This window comes from Euprymna scolopes, chromosome 2 (genome assembly GCF_053919585.1).
Source record: "Euprymna scolopes isolate OS-2025 chromosome 2, ASM5391958v1, whole genome shotgun sequence".
Classification (NCBI taxonomy): Eukaryota; Metazoa; Mollusca; class Cephalopoda; order Sepiida; family Sepiolidae; genus Euprymna; species Euprymna scolopes.
In genome coordinates this window covers 138,382,163-138,407,662 of record NC_136483.1, presented here as the reverse complement: position 1 = coordinate 138,407,662, position 25,500 = coordinate 138,382,163, and the positions used below count along the sequence as shown (strand labels likewise).

The 25,500-nt window shown below is 36.0% G+C and overlaps 1 protein-coding gene across 2 annotated transcripts in view; it reads right to left on the bottom strand.

Moving 5' to 3' along the window:
- LOC145296278 (kinesin-like protein KIF22) overlaps window positions 1-25,500 on the bottom strand; it is a 101,230-nt gene that overhangs the window by 54,922 nt on the left and 20,808 nt on the right. For both annotated transcript variants that reach the window (XM_080142479.1, XM_080142487.1), the window contains 5 exons: window positions 25,306-25,433; window positions 24,275-24,417; window positions 21,967-22,112; window positions 12,588-12,764; window positions 10,353-10,419 (listed from right to left, as the gene is read on the bottom strand). In XM_080142479.1, the coding sequence (XP_079998605.1) occupies window positions 10,353-10,419; window positions 12,588-12,764; window positions 21,967-22,112; window positions 24,275-24,417; window positions 25,306-25,433 (661 nt within the window). The remainder of the gene's footprint in view (window positions 1-10,352; window positions 10,420-12,587; window positions 12,765-21,966; window positions 22,113-24,274; window positions 24,418-25,305; window positions 25,434-25,500) is intronic.

Genomic DNA, 25,500 nt, shown 5'->3' with positions numbered 1-25,500 from the left:
ATTATTGGCATGGCTTTGTTTTTCTTTTAGTATCAGTATAATATCAATCAATTTCCGGTTTACGTGCTTTCTGAACTTTTTTATAGCCATATTATGCTTGTTTAACGCTAATTCAGTGAATAATTTTTTTCAGATAATTTTTAGATAGCGATTTATTTAAACTATTATAAGTGACTAAATTATAATTTTCAATCGCCATGGTTAAAACTAAGGAACACAGCGAAGACGTCAGGAAGCTTGTTGTAGCATGCCATACCAATGGGGAGGGCTATGATAAGATTTCAAAGAAGCTAAACCTTCCCAAATCCACTGTTAGAGCCATAATAAACAAGTTCAAATCGCAAGGCCACGTTATGAGTTTAGAGGGTAGAGGGAGAAAAAGGATTCTTTCCCCAAGAGATGAACGGAAAATTGTTCGACAAGTAAAACAAAACCCAAGGATCTCTGTTGGGGAGATTGTTGATGAACAGAGCACCTCTGGAGTGAATGTATCTCGACATACAGTTGGTAGAGTTTTGAAGAAAGCTGGTTTAAAAGCATGTCATCCGAGAAAGACTCCCTTATTGAAGCCTATGCACCTGAAAGCAAGGCTAGCCTTTGCAAATCGTCATATTGATAAAGATGTTGCATTCTGGAAACGTGTTCTATGGACTGATGAAACGAAAATAGAGTTATTTGGCCATAATAAAGTGTCTTATATTTACAGAAAATCTGGCGAAGCTTTCCTGCCTAAGAACACCATACCCACAGTGAAGCACGGTGGAGGCAGTTTGATGTTTTGGGGATCCTTTGCTGCCTCTGGACCAGGGCGACTTGTTAAGGTCACAGGTAGCATAAAAAAGGAAGATTATGTTAAAATATTGGATGAAAACCTGAAAGACTCTGCTAAAGAGCTCTCACTTGGTCGTCGTTGGTGGTTCATGCAAGATAATGACCCAAAACATTCGGCTAAACTGACTAAGAAATGGCTTGAGGACAATCATATTAATGTTTTGGAGTGGCCATCACAAAGCCCAGACCTTAATCCAATTGAAAATTTATGGAGAACATTAAAATCGAGGGTAATGCAAAGGAAGCCTAAGAATCTTATTCAATTGGAGGATTATTGTCAGGAAGAGTGGGCTAAAATTACTACTGAAGAGTGCAACAACTTGGTTGTAAACTATGAAAAGCGACTGAGGAAGGTAATCAAGGCCAAAGGCTATACAATTGATTATTAAATAAATCGTGCCAATAATTTTGAACAAGGGTTTTTTGCAATTATGTTTGTTGTTCCTTTGTTATTTATTTTTTCTAAAATCCGATTTATGCATCGGAAAGGCCAGTTAAAAATACATAATATACTTTGTTATTTTCTTTAATTTAATCCCTTTTTTAGAATTTATTAGACAAAATTTAACTTTTATTTTACCGTGCCAATAAATATGATCATCACTGTATATACAGAAAAGAGTGATGGAAAGAATAAGAGTTCATGAAAGATGAGTAACGTTACTTGCGGTTGACTGGCTAGTCAGGAACGCGGTGGTGTCTCATGGCTCCACCGGAGCGGTGTTTGTCACATCTTGACTGGTCGAGTGTTCAGGGGTGTTGTGAAGGAACATAACTGGCTATACACCGGTTACAAATTGTATATATATATTGGACTGTTGGGCAGACAGCGGCAGACAAGCAGTCGCAGTAAGACGGATAGTCTTACGTGTTGATTATCAGACTTTCTTCCCCATACTTGTTACTATGTACTTCTATTTACCTTAGGCGAGCAGCCTTACGTTTCTGTATTATAAATAAACCCCATTACACATACCACTCGGTGTAACTCACGTTTGTCTTTATTTCCTAAGTATTTAGGAATATAACAATGGCGACGAAAGGATGTTCTTTCTCTTAACAGAGATAAATTACCGTACCAAGGACTGTGTACAATGCAAGGATTTTTTTGTTTTACGAAAAAAACAAACTACACAAGGATTTTTGACCACGTGCGTCAATGAATTTAAAAATTTTTCCTACCTAAAGTAGCGAAAAGTACGGATTTTTCTTCGTAAAGAACTCACAAGAAATTATAGAAACATGTTCAAGGTAAAGTGGAATTTATATTTATTTTGACAAGTAAAAAAAAAAAAAAAAAATGGTCGCAAGTTGAATTCGAAACTACACTAAAGGATTACGAGTTTCGAAAGAAAAAATATAAATACAACGACTATTGTACCATTTTATGCCACGTGGGAACGGCAGCCATATATTTTTTTTATTTTTGGAAAATTAATTGTTTGTTATTGCCTTTATATAAATAATTGGAACTATTTGTCGTGGGAAGTAAGAAATATTTTGTGTATGAACTTACGTTGTTGAAAAAAAAAAAAAAAAAAAAAAAAAAAGAATTATTTTACAAAGCCTGTTGAATTACTATGGATGAACTTTGTTGAAACGTGTTGTGTCTGCATATTGCTACTAATTTACGATATACGTAAATTTACGATTTTTCTTTGGAATTATTGTGTAGAATTCGAAAAGACATTTTTGTACTAGAAGCTAACATGGAACAATTAGCAGAGTTAACTAAGGCTCTAGCCCTTAGCATCCAGGAACAGACAAAAATGACTCAACAATTTTTAGCGCAACAACAACAACAACAACAAATTCAACAACAACAGCTACAGCAACAGCTGCAACAACAACAAGAAAGAACACAAAAAACTTTAGAGGCACAACAAGAACAAACAAACATACTACAACGACAAATGTCGACACAGCAAAAGAATTTAGAAAAGCTAATTCTAACGTCGACCGGGAAGAAGACTAATTTTTCTGCCGAGGGTATTTCAAATTCACTAACGGAATTTCGTTACTCCCCGGATACTGGTGTTACTTTCCCTGCATACTACAGAAGATACAAAACAATTTTTACGAAAAGATGTTTAGACTGGACTGATGAGGAAAAAGTTACCCTGCTACTACAAAAACTGGGTACTGATGAAAACACCAAGTATGCAAATCTAATTCTACCAAAAAAACCGGAGGAGGTTTCGTTCGAGGAAACAATTAGTACCTTGTCGAAAATATTTGATAAAAGGGATAGCCTATTTCACTCTAGATACAAATGTTTGAACATTCAGAAGGCAGAAGCTGAAGACTATCTAGAATATGCTTGCACTGTGAACTGTTTATGCGAATCATTTAAATTGAATGAAATTTCCGCAGACCAATTTAAATGTTTAATCTTTGTACAAGGTCTCACAGCACCAAGGGACAAAGATATACGTTCACGGATCCTAACAATTATGGAGGCGGATCCTAACATAACATTGCAAAAAGTCACTGAAGAGTGTCAACGTCTGATTAACATAAAGAAAGACAACACTCGCATTGAAGAGAAAAATATTTTTAAGGTGCAGCAAGTAAAAAGGCAAGGGACCACAAGAAAGTCCAGGTTCCAAGAACACAGGATCCTTAAAGGATACAAAGACCCAAAGCTAAAGTGTAAATGTTGTGGTAGTTTAAGACACAACAATAAGACCTGCTGGTTTAGGAACAAAATATGTTATGAATGTGGTCTCAGAGGTCACAAGGGAACATACTGTGCCCAGAAGAAAAGACAAGGGACCGATAATGTAAATACGCTTCGCATGAATAAAGAAAAAAGCTGCGAAAGACGGAAATATGTTGATGTTCGGATAAATGGACATCTGGTTACATTGCTTCTGGATAGCGGTGCAGATATTAGTATTATAAATGAAGATATATGGAAAAGGATAGGTCGACCTGAATTAACGAAAACCAGAAAGACGGCGAGAAGTGTGTGCGGCAAAAGATTAGAGTTCAAGGGAGAATTAAAATGCAAAGTGACATTCGCTAACCAGACTCATAAATCCAAAGTGTACGTCGTACCAGGAAAGAATACATGCCTGTTTGGGGTAGATTGGATTGTCCTGTTTAATTTATGGGAGAAACCCATAAATTCGTTTTGTAACGTTTTAACTGCAGAAAAAGCAAACCAAAGGGAAGACTTCCTGAAGGATTTGAAAACTGAATTTCCCAATGTTTTTGCCGAAGGACTAGGACTCTGTATTAAGACAGAGGCAAAATTTGAATTAAAGAAAAATGCCACTCCAGTATTCAAACCTAAAAGGAATGTGCCTTTTTCAGCGATGGACGCAATCGAAAAAGAGTTGGATAGACTTCAACAACTGGAAGTCATTGAAAAAGTTAACCACACAGATTGGGCAAGTCCAACCGTGTATGTAAAGAAAAAAATAACAGAATAAGGGTCTGTGGAGATTTTTCAACGGGTTTAAATGACTGTCTATTGGACCATAATTATCCCCTTCCGTCCGCAGAAGATCTGTTCTCTAAGCTTAACGGAGGAAAAATTTTTTCTAAGATAGACCTCTCAGATGCTTACTTGCAAATTAAGATCAGCGATGAATGCTCCAAATACTTAGGCATAAATACTCATAAGGGCATTTTTAAGCTAAAGAGGCTTCCTTTTGGATTAAAGGTTGCTCCTGCTATTTTCCAGCAAATTATGGACACGATGCTGGCAGGGTTGGAATTTTCAATGGCCTACCTTGACGATATCCTAATTAAAAGTGAAAATTTGCAAGATCATAAGAAGCATGTAAAAGAAGTATTCAAAAGAATACAGGAATTTGGTTTTAAATTGAGCCCAGAAAAATGCGATTTTTTTATGAAAAAAATTAAATATCTAGGTCAAATAATCGACAAAGAGGGTCGAAGACCGGATCCACAAAGGACTGAAGCAATTGAAAAGATGCCTGCTCCAGATTCAGTGACAAAATTAAAATCGTTTTTGGGATTAGTTCAATACTATGCAATTTACATCCCTAACATACATAATTTAAGAGCTCCTCTTAACGAGTTACTGAAAAAGGGTGTTAAATGGAACTGGAATAAGGAATGTGAATCTGCTTTCCAAAATATCAAAAGATGTCTACTGTCAGACTTAGCATTGGCACATTTCAATCCAGAAAAGGAACTAATACTAGCAACGGACGCCAGTGATTACGGTGTTGGCGCTGTATTACTTCACAAGTATGAGGATGGTAGGACAAAAGCTATCGCCCATGCTTCAAGAACGTTGGTTGCAGCGGAGAAAAATTACAGCCAAATTGAAAAAGAGGCGCTGTCGATAATATTTGGAATTACAAAGTACAATCGATTTCTCCATGGACGATCTTTTATTTTGCAAACCGACCATAAACCCCTACTTACCATATTTGGATCAAAGAAAGGCATTCCCACACATACTGCGAATCGATTACAGCGATGGGCTGTAACCCTCTTAAACTATCAGTTTAAGATGGAACATGTATCCTCAAAAAAGTTAGGACACGCAGATGCATTATCACGGTTGATCCCTAAAAGAAGCGAAAGTTTCGAAGAAACGGTAATTGCTGCGCTTAAAGACGAAAGTGAATGTACAAGTTCAATGTGTAATATGATACGTGAACTTCCGGTAACTTTCGAAAAAATAAAAAAAGAGGCAGTAAATGACATTTTCATTAAGAAAATGAAAAATCAATTGGGATGGATAAAAAAAAAATAAAAAGGTAGATCAAACAACGCCTTTTTCCATCTGTGAAGATGTGCTCATGTATGGTGAGAGGATCGTAATTCCACTAACGTTACAGAGGAAAATTCTGAAGGAATTTCATACAGGTCATCCGGGCATTTCGAGAATGAAATCCCTTATGAGAGGATATGTGTACTGGCCTGGTATGGACAAGGAAGTTGAAAAATGTGTCAAGACATGCAGAGGATGTCAATTAGCAGCTCGAGATCCTCCAGTAAAAACGACGCCATGGCCAAAGACGGACCTACCCTGGTCACGTCTGCATATTGATTATGCGGGACCTATAAATGGTTATTTTTACTTGATTATTGTAGATTCTTTTTCAAAATGGCCAGAAATATTTAAGTTTAGACATCCAACAGCAAAAAACACTGTGAGTGCGCTTAATGAAATTTTTAGCCGTTTTGGAGTGCCAAAAACCTTAGTGAGCGATAATGGAACAGCATTTACTGCTCATGAATTCAAAGAATTCTGTGACTCACTAAATATTCTACATATGACAACACCTGTGTACCATCCACGATCGAATGGGTTGGCCGAAAAATTTGTAGATACGTTTAAAAGGGCACTTAAGAAAAATCTTACTACGGACACAGACGAACAATGTATTCAAACATTTTTAGCAATTTACAGGGTGACACCAAATCCTAATAATAATGTCAATTCTTCCCCGGCTGAGCTAATGTTTGCAAGAAAGATAAGATCTGTCTTCGATAGGCTGCTACCAGAGAAAAAGAAAGTTTTCAAAAAAGAAAACCTTAATACCAAGTGCTTCTCCCCAGGTGAAAATGTATATTTCAAAAATTTTCAAAATGGACGAAATCAGTGGGTTGAAGGTATTATCAAAAAAAGGATTGGGAGCATGGTCTATACCATCCAAGGATTAAGTTTTGTCTGCAAAAGACACAGAAATCAAATACGTCCCAGACTGTCTCCAAATGTGGAAGAGACACCAATGGAAACATTGTGCGATATTTTTGATATACCAAAACCAGCGTGTGTACCGCAAACAATGAATATTTCGCCTGAACCGACCATACGGGCTGGACAGAAACCTTTACCCCGGGTAACGCTGACCAGAAGGAAAAGCGCAAGAAAGAGAAAAGTTACCAGGAGATTAAGCCCTGACCCTAAAAGGAAGAGGTATTTAAGCTAAAATCAGGAAGATTTCAGCTTCAGGGGGAGGTGTTGTGAAGGAACATAACTGGCTATACACCGGTTACAAATTGTATATATATATTGGACTGTTGGGCAGACAGCGGCAGACAAGCAGTCGCAGTAAGACGGATAGTCTTACGTGTTGATTATCAGACTTTCTTCCCCATACTTGTTACTATGTACTTCTATTTACCTTAGGCGAGCAGCCTTACGTTTCTGTATTATAAATAAACCCCATTACACATACCACTCGGTGTAACTCACGTTTGTCTTTATTTCCTAAGTATTTAGGAATATAACAAGGGGAAAAGAGGGTGAAATATGAGAAACAGGAAGTGACGTAGCTAGGTCGCTCTTCTGAGTTAAAGGGCGACAATCAAGTTAGGCTGAGAGTTCTCAACTCCCACAAACTCCCATACTTACAAAGCTGTTTAAACATTATCTTAAGGAGAATTGCTTCCCAACACACTGGAAAATCTCATCAGTATGCCCTGTATTTAAGAATTCAGGTGATCGGTCATCTCCCTCTCAGTACAGACCAACAAGTCTCCTGTGCATCATGAGTAAGTTATTTGAACCTGTGTTAAATAGAGAAGTAGTCAACCACCTCAGTAAAAATAACCTTCTTAGTGACATGCAATATGGTTTCTGTTCTGCTAGATCTACAGTGGATGTGCTTACGGTTATTTCTCATAGGATTAGCGAAACTCAACAGAGGCTTCCTTTCTATTGTTCTTGACATATCAAAGACCTTTGATAGGGTATGGCATAAAGGTCTACTTCCAGCTGGGTATAACTGGAAATGTCTTTTCAATTATTAAATCATTTTTCTCATCAGATAATTTAATAATTGAAAAGACAGGTTCATAAGAATAGTGGTTGATGGGACGAAATCAGTATTAATGCTAGAGTCCCTCAGAGGTCCAACTCTCTTCCTGATCTACATTAATGATCTTCCAAATCACATCCTTAGATCATTCGTATACATTTTTGCTGACAAACTATCATCTATGGCAGCACATTGAAGGCCATAAACGACCAAGTTCTCTCTGTTTCTCTCTCCTCTGATCTTGAGCATGTGGTACAATGGGGGAAAAGTGGCTGGTTAATTTTAATGCATCTAAAACTAAGCTTCTATCTTTATATCATCAATGTTCTGATCCGCATCTGGCATCAACTGAAATGAATGACTCATTTTAGGTAGGCTCCATGTTTTGACAAGCTTCTGGGCTTGACCTTTACTCCTGATCTAAATGGAATATGTACATCAAATCCGTTGCCAAAGGTCGCTGGGAAAATGATGGGATCCTTCTATCGATCCAGTAGATATCTATCTGCTGATGCAATTCTCTACCTATGTAAGAGCCAGGTACGTCCAAGGATGGAGTATTGCTGTCACATCTGGGCAGGAGCTGCTAGGAAGATCTTATCCTGCCTTGACAGAGTTCAGAATAGACTTTGTAACCTAGTGGGGGATGCCCTTTTCTCTTCCCTGAAACCTCTTTCTCATAGAAAAAACATTGCGAGCCTGTCTCTGCTTTATTGTTATTTTCATGGCAAGTGCTCGGCTGAGCTCCAATCTATGGTCGCCCCTCGCCAAACATTTACGAGAAACACAATTTTGGCCGTAAACACTATCAATAATTTTCCCGACTCTTTATCTGTGCCTAAATCTAAACGTAGATTCCATAACCAAATCTAAACGTAGATTCCATGACCAAACTGTACACCTTCCATTACCTGATTTCCAGTTGACTACAATATGGCCGTTTGTAAACAAGTTCTTGATGAGCCATTCTCCATAAGTAATCCAATTTACCAATTTTACACTTCTATCGATTACTATATTGTCCTTTTGAACACTGAACACTCTTTAACCCTTATCCTGGAGTGGCCTCTGGGCCTTGATAAATGGTGATTCCTTTTGTAAAAAAAAAAAAAAAATGATCAGGTAGTTTTTTTTGTTTTTTTATATGAAATTGTATGGCTGATCAATGATCTCTTGATGCCAGCTTGCAAACTGTTTTAAGGACAAGAGAAATGATTCCAAATAATTAAAAGTTTTACAAGATTTTATAAATCCATTCTTAACATGGGGAGAGAGGCATTGAAAAAACTTCAATTCATCACTGGTTAACTTCCCCCTAAAAATAGTTCTTCAGGATAGAGTTTAAAATTAACCTTGTACATCGTAATGCCTATGAATTTCCATTAATCATTTTAAAATTATTTTATTTATAAAAATAAAATTACTTGATCAATTTCTGCGATTTCTGGTGTACATTATTTTCTTTCCATCATAGATAAGTAAACAAGAAAGTTTTTTTTATTTTTGTTTGTTCTTGGGAGGGGGGTATGAACAAGTTTTATTTACATTTCAATAAAATTTAGTTTTTTTTTTATTCTTTTTATTTTAAGCAAGAGCTTATTATGTTATATAAGCACATATACCTAGCATGTGTGCACAAAATCTTTTGCACACACGTCGTCGTCGTCATCGTTGTTGTGAACCCAAATTGTTGATCGGCTAGTAAATAAAATTCACTCTAACACTGGTGGTTTAGTTTTTAACAAGATTTATTTTAAAAAAAACTGGTCGACTTCATATGAAAGAGATAGAGATAGATAGATAGAGATAGGTTGATATAACGAGACATGCCTATCACATGCACTGCCTCCTCCCTTCTCTTCTCAGGAATAGCGGCAACATATCTTTTTTGCTTGAAATCTCACCAGCTAAGAGAGACAACACCAGAAATCAGATGACTTTATTAATTGCTGCCTAGTGACTACCTCTGACTCTTTGACTTCTAAAGTTTTTTAACTCAAACACACAGCCCATTATGTAACAGTTAGCTTAATATCCAAATTCTATTGGTTAAACCTGTTGAGGATATGTCTTGAACCAATATAGTCTTCAGGGTCATGGAAACGTATAACCCTCTCCACCAAAACAAAGTAACAATACTAGAAGATTACTTATCTAGTTACACCAAATAACAATTACAGATGATCAAAAATATTTTTTTTTTATTTCTGCTGTATTTAAAAAGAAGGACAACACACTGATATAAAAAAAATAAATAACAATATAGCTTTACTGTCGGTGACAGTTATAGATGGTTGGTTGTCAGGGAGATGTACACATGGAATTCAGTGGATTTGTGTGTTTCAGGCCCAAATCGTCAACCAACTCCAATATCCACTTTGGGTTGTTATTAAATAACCATTTGTGATCACCTGAAATGCCCCTTAGTGAGACACTGTCACTGTAGCCACACCTCAAAGGTGTTTTATTTGGCCATTGTCGTTTCACTGAATTGAACTGACTTTGGTTCGATTTGATTACACTTGTATGTACTTTTGCAGAAAATGACCTTTCAAGCAGCCAACATTTATCTTTTGACAATTGATAATATTTGTTGTTTATTGCCATGTAGGGGCTTAGCATCAATTTTATGAAAACGACCTTTTGGTACATTTAATAATTATTTTATGCTGTTTCTTGAATATCGTTGCCAGGTGTCAAAATAATTTCTCGGCACACACAACTTGAATGTTTAACATTTTTTTCAAAGAGAAAACAAAATTGACTTACACTGCCATGGTTGATCGCAGCAATCACATCAATAAATGCCGACAATGATTTATTGATTTCTTTGCACCTGAAAAATATATTAAAGTAATTTGTTTTTTAATTTTCCGTGTTTCATCAGTGAACATATGTAAAGTAATAAAGCAAACTATGAGATTAGTTTGAAATAATGTTTGAAATAATAAGTAGCAATTATAAAGTTAAAATTTTCTTTTAAAATAAATAAAATAGAGGGTATTATTGGGACTCTCCCAGAATATGATCATAGTTACTGAATATGGCAATTAAATGGTCTAATGACATTTATTTTTCTCTCAATCAGTTTCATATTGTGCATTAAAAACAGATATAGGTAGGATTTAGTGGACATGATGAAACTGGATGATTTTATTCAGCATGGTTTATTTATTTAAATATTTATTTTTCAACTGGATTTTGTTGTAGTTTTGTTTTCTTGACTTCCACCTTTTCTAATCCCTTGAATTTGTCAACTCAACAGACGGAGATGTTTTTTCTTATTTGGTTCTTTTTTGTTAGTTGTTCTTTAATTTTAGTCTTTAGGGCATCTCCCACCAGTCTTAGTGGATGCATGGGAGATCTTTGGTATTTCTTGCCTGTATTTTCACTGCGCACTGCCAACTCTATAATTTGATATGCACTTCCTCCTAAACTCCACACCAAGCATCCCATAAGCATTTCTGAAATCCCAGTCACTTGTCCAGGCTAAGTTTAAGCAACTTTTCAACCAGTTAATTGTACCTAGTCTCCTCAACTAGTGAAGTTCTATTTTTATATCTTTTTTCAGGAGTTACTCCAACCACAGTCGCAAAAGATTGACGTTTTATATAAGCCTTCATAATCCTTCTCGTCTCCAAGAATTACATATTTCTTGTGTTTCCCTTTCACAATCTTCTTTTCCCTTTTGAAGAAATTAGACGATCTTGAAAATTCAAGGTCATTCCCCATGACAGTTCTAACATTATTTTTCCTTTTGGCACAGGTCCTCAATGTGAAACAGATCTTTCAACACATTTACCATATACCTGTTGTTCCTATGTCCTTATAGTGTCCAAACTTCTGGCATTCGAAACACCGTAAGGAAGGGGTTTTGTATGTAGAGTTCAACTCTTTCAGCAGTATAGCCAATTTTCATTTCTTTTGGGATTGCTACAGAAGTAACAAACAGAATTGTTGTTCATTATGGTCTCTGCACTTCTTTTTAAGGAGATCCTCCTGTGATAAGTGAGTATCTAGAAGATACACAAATGCCATCTTGATTACCTCTTCCATTGTCAGACTAAGGGCCTGATTTTGGATAACTCCTCTAAAGGTATTTAATTTTTTGTGAGTATAAATGTTATATTTGAAGTTGTAAAAATTTTCAAGGCAGGTTTTAGTCTGTTTAATTTCAGTAACCTTCACCAAGTTATCGTTTTGGAATTTTTTCACACTATTTAGGCTTGTCTTGCTGCTTATCATTGCCCAGAAGCCACTCGAGGATAAGGGTTAAAGAGTGTAAAGTAGTCAATGGGACAATATCATAGTAATCGTTTGTAGCGTAAATTTGGTAAAGTGGGTTACTTGAGGAGAATGGCTAATCAAGAACTGATAGTTTAGCGAAAGGTGTATCTTCTAGATAATCAATCAGGATAAATTTTGGAAATTTGTTATCTGATTATCAGAAGAATACTATCACATGATGTTACCAGCTAATTGATTGAATCAGGCCTCTCTGACCCACCGTCTAGCCAAATTAAGAGCTGAAGTGGAGTGTTGCAAGTCATGTGACTATATAACCAGGCTACGGACTGCTCAGTCACTAAGATCCTGTCCATAGATTGTGGATTAATTTGTCTGATTGCAAATAACAGTTATTCCTATTATTTTTTTTTTTTTTTTTTTTCACTTTTTTTATGGAAATCGCTCCAGACAAGACATGAAACCACTTGATATAAGGAGCTAAAGAAAAAAAAAAAAAAAAAACACTTCAAGGTCAAAAACCAGCAATGATAAGTACTATATAGATTCCAAACCAGAAAACAGCAATTTTCCCCCCTTTGTGAGAAACATTGCTCATGGAATATGAGGACTAAAGGACAAAATAAGAGAAGCAAGTGTTACAAGACTATTGAAAGTAAACTCATGATCCAACTTCTACTCTCCATAAAGATGTCTATTACCGACATAGCCCAAGTCTGGCATAAGGACAGACTATGCTGTAACTGATTCTTCACTCACCTGGTACCTTCATTTCCAGTAGAATCATATTTCTCTGCGCTTGCCAGGTCAACCAGAAATACTTTACTTATGTGGCGTTTTGAAGTATTACACTCTGATCTAATAACCTTTAATAAGATGATACCATGACTGTGACTGGAGTTGACGTGTGACAAGGTTTTACTTTTACTGCTGGATCTGGTAATAAAAACAAATTTTCTTCATTAAATATAACAAACAAATGCTGACCCAACGAGTTAAGGGTGTTTTAGTATCATTTTAGAAAATAGGGCAATTTACTTTAGAAGAGATGAGGAAACCAATCGTTTAGTAAGAAAACAGGAAAAAAAATGAATAAGTAATTAATGAATGCTTGTTTTTCAAAGACATATGCAAATTAGTTAACCTTCATATAGTTGGTTGCATATCCATGACTGAGTATATTAGGAAGTTCGTTTTAATATTTTTTAAGTAGGAAAAGTAGCATGAAAAAGAAAAAAAAAATCAACTTTATAGCTATATAGAGAAAAATATGAAATGAAAATTTCATTCAAAATGGAATATTGGCAAATGAAATAGTGGATAAGCATGGAAAAAGATTAGTAAAAATAAGGATGCAAACACATCATTAAAGAAGAACCAAAATATTTTTGTCAATTAAAATGGCCATAAGCTTACATTTACAGAAAATGATTATAAATCAATCTTGGTTCTGCTTTAATGATGAATTGTGTTTTTATTTATATTAGTTTGTTGTCTTGCTTATCCACAATTCCATACATATATATATATATATATATATATATATATATATATATATATATATGATGCAAATATGTTAAACTGCAAAATTTATTGCATATTTTGCAAACCTCTTCCCTCTGATGAGAAGAATTGCATTCTTCGAAACTCCATGGAATAAAGTTTTTCTTGTTTTATTTGTACTATTTGTTGAATAATTAAAATTTTCTATACTTTCTTTAAATTTGAATAAATTTTCAATATTAAGATTTTTATTTTATATATATATATATATATATATATATATATATATATATATATATATATATATATATATGCATGCATATGTGTGTTGAGACGATTAATCGGAATTGGAAATCAGAAAAATCAGAAGTTTTTGAGGTATCAGAATTGGAAAAATTTGTGCCTATTTTCCGATGCCAAAAACAATCCCTTTAATTAACTTTTCTTATTTGATTTTGTTTAAAACCAAATCTTCCACTGCTGGTAGTGATAAGAAAATAAATATCTAATGATGTTAATCTATCAGTAAAACTAAAATCTATAGTCCTCAAGTGTGCTTTTACATTTGAAAAAATATTTGCACATTAAACATGTGCTTTTTTGGTAATCGGGAAAAAATTACAACTTTGTAGTTAAATATCTGGTCATTTATAAAGAATCGGAATCGGTAATTATATCTGAATCAGGAAAAATATTGGAATCGTCCCATTACTAATATATACATATACATTTTTTTTTTTTTTTTTTTATTCAATTTTCACCCCAAACAAGGCACAGTGCCACTTTGAAGCAGGGGGCTACTATTAGGGAATTAATTAGCGGGGTCATTATGAAGGGAGAAGAGTAGAAAGATGTTTGTTAACATTACACTTGAACTTCTGCATATCATTGCAGTTGCGAAAGCAGAATCCCGGAAGGGAGTTCCAAAGACCCGCAGTTCTGGGGAAGAAACTATTGGAGTAAAAGGCTTTCTTGCACCTAGGGATCTCCACTGTAAAGGGATGAGACTTAGTAGCTTGTCGGGTTTGTCGGGGGTAGTTACGTCGGGGAGGTACAAGTGTTTGCAGTTCGTCAGAGCATTCACCATTAAAGTATTTGTAGAACAGGCAGAGGGATGCAACATCTCGTCGATGGGACAGAGGTTGAAGCCCAGATGACAGTTCAGGACCTATCAGGTTTGCGACTCTTTTTTGAACCCTGTCCAGGAGCGAGAGACAAGCAGCAGATGCACCAGCCCAGATGTGACAACAGTACTCCATACATGGGCGAATGGTTGCCTTATAGAGGTATAGGATACTGGCAGGCGTAAGTAGTTTTCTAGCACGGTAGAGGGAGCCAACCTTCCTTGCAGCAGCCTTGGCAATGCTCTCAATGTATCTATTCCAGTTCATATTCCCTGTAAACGTTAGGCCGAGGAGTTTAAAAGAAGTACTTTCAGGCAATGTGTTCTTGGCCATTGCTATTGGTGGTAGAGAAGGTTTCTTGTAGTTATTGAAGGAAACAAGCTTAGTCTTAGCAGCATTGAATGAGACCAACCATTTTTGTCCCCATTCCACTACGGATTGGAGGTCATCCTCTAGTGTTTCTGCCATTTTCTTGGATATGTGTTCATTTGTTTTCCCCTCATATCTGTTATAGAGAGTGGTGTCATCGGCAAATATACCCATCTCCGAAACAATATTATCAGGGAGGTCGTTTATGAATATCAGGAACAATAGAGGTCCAAGGATAGACCCCTGAGGCACTCCCGCATTTATGTCATATTGTTTGGATGTACGTCCGTCGAGGACAACTTTGATTTTTCTATTACTTAAGAAGGATTTAATTACGTTATGAATTCTTCCAGTGATTCCATATGATCTAATTTTCCTTAGAAGACCATCGTGCCATACCCTGTCAAAAGCCTTAGATATATCAAGGGCCACCGCTCTACCCTCCCCTGTTTTATCCAATGAACGGTATATACGTTCAGAAACTACAGTTAAGATATCTGCTGTTGAACGGGCTTGCCTGAATCCATATTGTTTGTCAGTCAAGAGTTTAGCAGCTGTTAGGTGCTGGACTAGGGCTTTATTAACTAAGGACTCAAATATTTTGGCGAAAAGCGGGAGGAGGCTAATGGGGCGATAATTTAGTGGGTCAGTTCTTTCACCAGAATTCTTGAAGACTGGTACCACAGAGGCGGTTTTCCAGCAATCGGGAAAACAAGATTCGTTAAGGCATTTATTGTAAAGTTTGGACAGAACTGGAGCAACCTCGGCAGAGCATTTTTTTAATAGCACAGCCGGGATGAGATCTGGTCCACATGCTTTAGAGGTGTCTAGGTTTTTTATAATAGCATGTACCTGAGAAGGGGTGATTTTCAAGTCGTCAAGTGTGGCGTCTGTTCGCAGAGGAAAATCAGGGAGTGAGTGGTGTACCGAGTTCAGTGTGGAGTTTGAGGCAAACCGACTGGCAAGCAGATTAGCCTTGTCAGTTGCCGTGCAAGCAACCTCATGATTGTTTGTTAGTGGGGGAATAATTGACTGTCCATTATTAACTACGCTGTTGTAGATTTTCCAAAAATCCCGGGTTCCTAATTTCTGTGCTTCGATGCGCTTTCTGGTGGTTTCAGAGTAATCTGACTTAGCTGTGTCTATCACTCTCTTACAATTATTTCTAGCTTCTATAAACTTCTGTTTATTTGAGCTGGACTTATGTCGGTTGAATCTGCGGAACGCATGCTGCCTTTGACAAATGGCAGCTGCACAAGCAGAAGTAAACCATTGGGGGGAGTGGGGCTTGCTATAGTATTTCCGTGCGGGAACATGTGCTTCAATAGCAGTTTTGAACCATTCAGTTGTCTCATTTGCACACTGTTCCGCTGGAAGAGTAAAGATATTTTGCCATGGGGCATCTCTGATGAGCTCCCTGATGGCTTCCCAATCAGCCTTTTTGTAATACCTCGTTGTTTTGAGTAGTGGGTCTTCAGTTTTAGGGCGAGAATTTAGGCTGATTTCTACCATTATCACAGCGTGATCAGCATTCCCGAGTGGGCTATGGGCATTTGTTGTACAGTCATTGGGAACTGTTGTCAGAAAGAGATCTAGAAGTGAGGCATGTTGATCGTGCTGGTCTGGGAAACGTGTCGGAAATGTAACCATCTGAGATAGGGAATGAGATATAGAGAAGCTATATGTGGCGCTACCAGCTACGTCTGTGTGATTTGAGAATCCTAGCCAGTTACTGTGGTGGACATTGAAGTCACCAAATACATGTATTTGTGCGCTAGTATCGAGGGAGAGTGCTATATCTATGCTGTCTGAGACTTTGTTTATTAGGGTACAGTCTTGGTTTGAGGGAGAGCGGTAGAGAAAATATAAGTAGCTAATATTGTGTTGCATATTTAGTCTGAAGCACATAAAGGCCTGGCCCTCTGATTCTAGTTTTATTTCTCTAGTTAGGGGGAGGGTGTTTCGAATATAGACTCCAAGTCCATGCATATGTCTGTCCGAGTCCTTACGGTAGAGTGGGAGATAACCAGGCATGTTAAAGTGGTTAGAGGGTATGGAGGAGTGAAGGTTAGTTTCACTTAATGCTAAGATATCCGGGGTGTTTACAAGGAGAAATGACTCAACATCATCTAAGTTAGTTCTAAGCCCGCGGATATTAGTAAATGCAAGCCTCAAGGGAGGAGGCAGGTTGGTTTTCTTTGAGTTTGGTCCTGGTTTAAACGTAACTTTTGCTTGAGCTGTCATTTCATTTTATTTTATTTAAAAGTTTCAGTTAGGGTGGATGAGTGAGGGGGTGCTGGACAAGTAGTTGTGCAGAATACCAGACATGCAATACAAGTAGACCATCAGCTGTCCTCACCCACAGGATTGTGGCCTCGGGAAAGCCCACCGGGGATGAGTGCAGGGTCCCTTTCCATGCGCGACATGGCACTACAAACATCCCGATATTTTACAACTGTTGATGGAGCAGCCGCTCTAAGCGCTACCAAAGAGTTAGGGCTCCTGTACTATCAGTCGGAAACAGCAGCCAGGAACTGTCAATCCGGTACCCTCAATCCATTAGGCAAAGCCAGCCCAGTCCAACTGCACTGACATATATGGCACTGAAGCACCCCACTGTGTCCAGTTTAGGGGGATGGGATGTGGCAGGAGTGGGGAAAAGCGGCGTTCATTACCCTAGTCAGGAAACAAGGTCAACCACTGGGTGATTCAAGCGAGTCCCTGTGATAGTACCTCTACGCCTGGCCAATAGGCAAAGAAGGAGTATGAAAGCCGAGCGATAGACAGAGTCTATCTCCTCCTTAAGCAGTTTAGGTTTGCCAACCGGTGATTTGTTTGAGTCACCAGCTCTAGGAAGGTTGTCGTCCAGGACTGAAGAGGCCTCCCTCCCCTAGGTTTAGTTTCAGAGTTTTCCTTCTCCTAGACGGATGGCCTGGGAAGACCTACGGGTCCATCAGCTCCGAGGGGGTTCGCCCCGCGCCTGGGTCCTAATCCAGGTATTTCTGCGACCCCGCATGGGTAGTTAATATTTATTGGTTATTTAGGTTAATATCTCCTGGAAAATCGGGCATTTAGGTTAGCTTCTACAGAAGATTTTCACTCCTCAAGTGTGGTTTAAAAAGGGCATTATTATGCTGTCCATTTTCATTTATACTGAGAGAGGGCATACGTAAAAATTCATGCAGTGGAAGCAGTTAAATTTGCTACAGTATTGGATCGAGAGAGTCGAGTTGATGTATGGTTAGATATAGTTTTGTAAGTTTAGCAATGTATGGTTAGATATGGTTTAGTAGGTTTAGGAATGTATGGTTAGATATGGTTTAGTAGGTTTAGGAATTAGGATAAAGTGCTAGAGTATGATCTACTTTCTATTAGAAATTCTGATTTGGTGCCCAAACCGGACATTTAGTAAGACTGAAAGATTAGATATGTTCAGTATAGAGACAAGAGAACATTTGATATGGAGTACAGTTATACCTGATAGATATAGGTTATTGCATATTCTGTAAGTATAGTAAAAGTATAGATGGATGGATAAGTAGTATTGTATACGAATGCATGGAATTTTAGACAATTTGAGTAAGTTGCCTTTAGACTACAACTAAGGAGAATGACTTCGCCTTTCTCTTAATATCCGGAAGTTTTTATTTCAATGAGTACCGGTTTAGTTTGTGTAATAATTATTGCAATACTATCTCTTAATAAAGAGATATTAACGGTTACTGTTCATTATAGATTACTTTAAGTCAATGTATTGGACTAAGGCTAGTAAGTATTTACTTAGAAGCTTGGTTATGGGTTGGGAGTTATAATCGGGAGCATGCCTAGGAAATTTTAGGTGTTAATGGGTATCGATTTGCGAGTTTGTTAAGGTCAAGGGCGGAGAGCAAGGACCCATCTAAGTTACGTGAGACGGATTTGTTTAGTGTCAACTTAGGAAGTAGAGCAGATTTGATTTGTTAGTGATCAGGAGAAAGAGAATTTAAGTAAAAAATAATAAGGTTTGTCATGCAAAACAGACAAGGCAGTCATCTTGGAGGTAAAGTATCTATAGGAGGTACTTGCTTAGTATACAAGCAGCAGTATTTTGTAGTTTGGAGAGGAATTTTAGGTACAATAGTTTCATGACTTATTGCAAAAGTCCGTAGTCAAGGTGAGGGACGATGTACTTCTAATATTGAAACTGGGTTTTTCTAATTTTAAAAGTAGTTGACTAGAGTGTTATTAGGTGTTCTACTTTGCTTAGGGATAGAATAAAGATTTAAGGTAATATTCAGGGTGATATAAGCAGTTTCATGAGGATTGGATATATGATCACTGGATGTTGAACTGCTCAGGAGGATTCTTGTATCAATTAAGAAGGATGTCTTGGTGATATAAGATTTGAGAAATTAAGAGTCTGGGGATACAGAGAGCTTTGAGCCGATGAGGATTCAGTATAGGCGATTGTATATAGGTAACAAAGGTGGTTTAGTTTAGTACGCACGTATTGTACATATTAAGTATACTGCTTCAGTTCAATCCTCTAACGCAAAGGAAAATCCGTTTGCATTCCGGTTTGCAATTTTGTCAAGAGGGGAAATTTAAAAACAGCTTATCTAATTGTTGATGATATCAGTTTATAGACAATAGTATAGGCTGATAAATTGTTGTGTAAGGCATAAGAGCCCCTCATCTTCAGATGAGATGATGGATCACGAGCATAAGTTCGGAGCAGGGATCCGGAAAGGAAATGGACGTGTACAAGCAAGGGGGGGTCACTGATGTTTATAACTTTTTATTTTTTTTTCTTAAAAAAAAAAAAAAAAAAAAAAAAAATTTTTTTTTTTAATTTTTTTTTTCGATGGCTGATTATATTAAGTATCGTACTTAAATAAAGTTTTCATGTCCTCTAAATAACTTAGCATAATTTCTTTTTTTACCGAGTTTGTCTTTACTATAGCATTGACTTATTAATTAAGTGACATGGCATTGTAAGCGGCGAAATAGTCTATTTAAGTGAAGAAAAGTTATCGGTTACAATATGCCTGAAAATGGAAAGAATATTAGCTTTAAATTATATGCAAACAGTTAGGAATTTTTACTTAGCTTTGGTTTTTTTTTCTTGGATACTCGAGGCTAAAAAGCATGGTGGTCGTTTGTTTCACTTGGCCTCATACGGTCAAATGGCACTTGTGGTACCAAGATGCTATCTAATTAGGGAGACGGTGTGGGCTGATTTAGAGGGAGGGGGGTCACTTAGTGAAAAGTGTTCCAGTTGGCGGCGCGACATATTTCTTTACATGTGTATCGTTTTTAGGGGTATTAATGTTAACAATTGAATACGCGTTTCAAACAAATATGATGGAAATAAAATATTAATAGATATAACGTAAAAGTAATGGCATAAGTAACGTACAAGGTGAAAAGCGGAAAAAACTGAAAAGGAAATGTGCAGTTGAAAAGTACAGCTTTAGGAAATAATTTAAATAATAAACTTACGGTGCGTAAGGATTCGTTGAAATAAGTTTTAACCGTCGTGAAGGAAAACCAACAATAAATTGAGAATCATAGAGTTTTAGGTTTAATTCAATAAATCTAATTATTTATAGGTTTTTTTTTAATATATGCAATAATTGAACATGCAATAAGTCTAGATTTATAACACGGTGGAAATGATATTTAAATAAGGTTTTCATGTCCTCTAAATAACTTAGCATAATTTCTTTTTTTACCGAGTTTGTCTTTACTATAGCATTGACTTATTAATTAAGTGACATGGCATTGTAAGCGGCGAAATAGTCTATTTAAGTGAAGAAAAGTTATCGGTTACAATATGCCTGAAAATGGAAAGAATATTAGCTTTAAATTATATGCAAACAGTTAGGAATTTTTACTTAGCTTTGGTTTTTTTTTCTTGGATACTCGAGGCTAAAAAGCATGGTGGTCGTTTGTTTCACTTGGCCTCATACGGTCAAATGGCACTTGTGGTACCAAGATGCTATCTAATTAGGGAGACGGTGTGGGCTGATTTAGAGGGAGGGGGGTCACTTAGTGAAAAGTGTTCCAGTTGGCGGCGCGACATATTTCTTTACATGTGTATCGTTTTTAGGGGTATTAATGTTAACAATTGAATACGCGTTTCAAACAAATATGATGGAAATAAAATATTAATAGATATAACGTAAAAGTAATGGCATAAGTAACGTACAAGGTGAAAAGCGGAAAAAACTGAAAAGGAAATGTGCAGTTGAAAAGTACAGCTTTAGGAAATAATTTAAATAATAAACTTACGGTGCGTAAGGATTCGTTGAAATAAGTTTTAACCGTCGTGAAGGAAAACCAACAATAAATTGAGAATCATAGAGTTTTAGGTTTAATTCAATAAATCTAATTATTTATAGGTTTTTTTTTAATATATGCAATAATTGAACATGCAATAAGTCTAGATTTATAACACGGTGGAAATGATATTTAAATAAGGTTTTCATGTCCTCTAAATAACTTAGCATAATTTCTTTTTTTACCGAGTTTGTCTTTACTATAGCATTGACTTATTAATTAAGTGACATGGCATTGTAAGCGGCGAAATAGTCTATTTAAGTGAAGAAAAGTTATCGGTTACAATATGCCTGAAAATGGAAAGAATATTAGCTTTAAATTATATGCAAACAGTTAGGAATTTTTACTTAGCTTTGGTTTTTTTTTCTTGGATACTCGAGGCTAAAAAGCATGGTGGTCGTTTGTATATATATATAAATGTCATTAAATATAATTAAAGTTACAAAGATAAATATTATCTTTACATTAGAACCTATTAAGATCATAGAAAGCTCAATATATTAGATAAAGCGATTAAAAATTGATGATGAAAATAAAAGTCAAATAAATAACAATATAATAAATAAACCATCGACAATTCAAAAAGGAATTATAGTAAACAAAAATACTTAATCTTTATATATTTTCAAACTTACACTAACCAGTGATACATTTTTTTACTAATTTTTATCCTCTGAAGAAAAGAGTCTATCTTTGAAAATCCATGTTAAGGATTTTTTTTCTTTATTATAATTTGTCATTTGAATTTTTAATGAATTAATAAATATTATGATTTATTCAACTTTTTATTTCCATCATCAATTTTTCTGATTTTATATTACCTAATTTCTGATGTTGCACCAAATATTTTGGAAAAATCTTGAAAGCTTTCAACTTCTTTTTCGGTAAGATTTGGAACAAATACATTTTGATGAACATCTTGTCTAATGGCCAAGTCTTCATTTTTGTCATTGATTAAATCTCGGATCTAAAAAGAAAAAAAGAAAACATCAAGAAAATTGCTATGGACCCTTTATCAGTTGTTTGACCTTTATTTTTTAGGGGATACTCTGCGATTTGTCTCCAATTAGACTACTTCCAGTTTTGTCCCCCCTTATCAAATACAATTATAGTAGGCTACTCAGTGATTACATGTAACCATTTTCAATCCCTATAAATATCCCGATATTTTGAGTAGTGGTCATGAGAGATATTTTCTTTCTTCACTGTAAGCATAAAACTAAATCACAATATTATAAGTATTATCATTCTCATTTAGCGTACTGTTTATCTCCCACTCCTGACATATGAGGTACCTTCAATAAGTTTTCAGACTTTGTACAGGCATTTAAAATTGTTGTAGACTCTTGAAAATTCAGTATGTTATTGCTATACATCTTATGAGATGACTGATCAATTTGTAGGATTTCAGGTTCAAATGAATAGCTAAGACAGGAATTGGAATACACCCTACTAAAGCCTGGTTGCCATAGCTGGTGGATTTCAAAAATGCAATCTGGACGTGATGACACTTTAGAAGAACGATATGCAATAATATTCTGTTTTAAACTTGGAAAAATGCCACAGAAACGGATGGAATGCTTCAGACTGTTTTTAGACCATCTTGCATGAATTGAGCATCAGTGTTTGAGTGGCATAAGAGATTCAAGGAAGGCAGGAGTCTGTGAGGGATGATGAGAGGTGTGGGAGGAGTAAGGAAGTCAGAACACCAGAGTTGATTGACCAAATAAGAAAAAGTTCATGGACAAGGATCGTTGTGTGTCTATAAAGACAAAAAGTGCACAGTTTGATGTCAATGTGGGAACTGTACACAAAATTATTCATGAGGAACTGAAGATGCAGAAGATTTGTGCAAAGTTTGTCTAAAGAGTGCTCAGAGAAGATCAGAAAGAAAGACGTTGTCATGACAAAGATGGGTATCAAGACAGTTCCTCATCCTCCCTATAATCCAGACCTTGCTCCCTGTGACTTTTGGTTATTCTCTAAGCTCAAGGAAAACCTTAGAGACAATTGAGATGAAAGAGGCTGTGACGAGGGTCATTGACACGTTCACACAAGAGGACATCTATGGAGCCTTCCACAAGTTGTTGGAATGGTACAACAAGTGCATTGCTACTGGAGGAGATTAGTTCAACAGGACTAGAGTTTCATGCGTGTACTATCAATAAAAATACCCATACAAAAAAAGTCTGGAAACTTATTGAAGGCACCTCGTATGTGAGCCTTTATTTCTCCTCACTTGTAATTTAGCTCCCAATTAATATGATTTGTACTTTTCATTTGCTTGCATTATTTCTACAATCAAATATTTTCCCTTTTCATTAGAAAATCGTCTATTCATTTTATTGTATACTGTTATCTTCATCTTAAATAATTTTTTTTTCCAGAATTGGGGGATTAGCTTTGTAGATAAATTTAATGTCAAGCCAAATTTAAAAGGCCAAATACAATTTTTTAAGGCTAAACTGCTTAAAAAAAAAGGCCAATCTAGCAACCCCGAAGTTTAGAAATCTATTTTCATTAATAATTAATTTTTCTGCATGATTGTTTTCCTTAATTTTTGGATACGCTACTCATCTTGATACGACAATTAAGTTGATACAATTGGTTTTAACTGAAATACAATATTTCGATTTTCACTCTAATAATGAATAAGCACCCAGAAATTTTTTAGATGAGGATTGATAATTTGTATTATTCGTATTATTCAGACTATTGTTCTCATCTTCGATGTTATTCACACAATGTTTCAGCCGACGTAAACTCTTTAGGTGCATCTTGTTGATCTTGGGAGTCTTTCTGTCAAACTTGGGGGATCATGTACAGAATTTCGAATGTAATCTTTATTTAATCTATGACGGTTGCTTCATCTACTTTCATCTTCTGAAGGTTAATGGTTCAATCCTTCAGGCGGGCAATACTAAGAATACAATCATGAATTACTTACAGATTCCTACCTGGTTATGGCTGATGATACGAGAGTAAGCTATTCCAGTGGCTTAAATAAAAGAGTCCATTCAAAATTCTGTACTATCTGACATGAGGATTCACAAGTTTAAAAAGACATACCTGAAGAAGGTCTGAGGTTACATCGACCAAAACGTTGTGAGAATAACATCCAAATAATACCTTTTCGTTGTATAATTCCAAATATGATAGTGTCAGTTTATAAGAATGATCCATTTGACAATGGAAAGCATCTAGCAAATCCTGGATGAGTCGTGAGATTATACCAGGGTCGGATGGTGATCCTAAAATAGTGTGCGTCTTTCCTGCAAAACAAAAAATAAATAAATTTTCAAAAATGTAATTTTCAGGAGATTGTCAACTTATTTAACGCATTGTGTTTCCGTGTCAGCATACACACAACTGTGCCTAACACTAAGGGAGATAATTCAGTAGACATTCAAGCAAATGAAAGCATTAGTAGCAATAGTGTCATTTGTAATATAAACAAAAGAACTGTTCTAATATGGTCAAGTTTGTGATACTATGGACAACTGCATTCCCCACCCACAGCCAAGATCCCTTCACCCAACCACTACAATGAAAGGAAACGACTCATTAGCAGAGCAAAAGTATAGAAAGTGAGATGAGGAAAAAGACGATGTAGTGATAGTGGTGGTGGTCTTCTGAACGCTCAAAACAAGAAGAGGTCTCCTGACCAGCGACAACTTTACAAATAGTCAGCTGAGAGTGGTTAATAGGGCAAGCATAGAAATAGTCGGTTTCTATTGAGCAAGTGTGGCAATGACTAAGATAAAACACCGGACATAGGATTTCCGATTTTGAGATTTATGAGTTAGTTTTACGGACAGTTTCCAGTTTGGAAAAGTTGATGACAGTTGGTGGCTTAAAAGATCTCCTGAGAGAGATCGCAGAGATTAGAGTCAAATCAAGCACAGCAGATGAAGAGATGGACTGCCCAAATGATGATAAAAATGAGATATCTTGACAGGCAGCTATCAACAGACCACATTTAGAGGTCTTCTAAGTTTAATAAATATTGCAATATTGTCAAAAAAAAAAAAAAAAAAAAAAAAATTCTAAAAGTTGCATCGGTTTTATCGTCCTAAATTCTCATACGAAAAACTGAATGAATCTTTTAGTAAAATGGAGCTATCCTCCTTAGCACAATGATGACAATTGCAAAAACTTACCACTTCCAGTTCCACCATAAGCAAAAATGGACACATTTTGACCTTCCAGTATGTGTTTAATTTCAGGTTGAATTAAATCAGTGTAAACATCTTTTTGAAGTGAATTCACATCAAATAAAGTTGGGAATCTAAAAAAAAAAAAAAAAAAAAAAAATTGTTTTTATTCATATTATTAGTAAAAAATAAACCACCCTC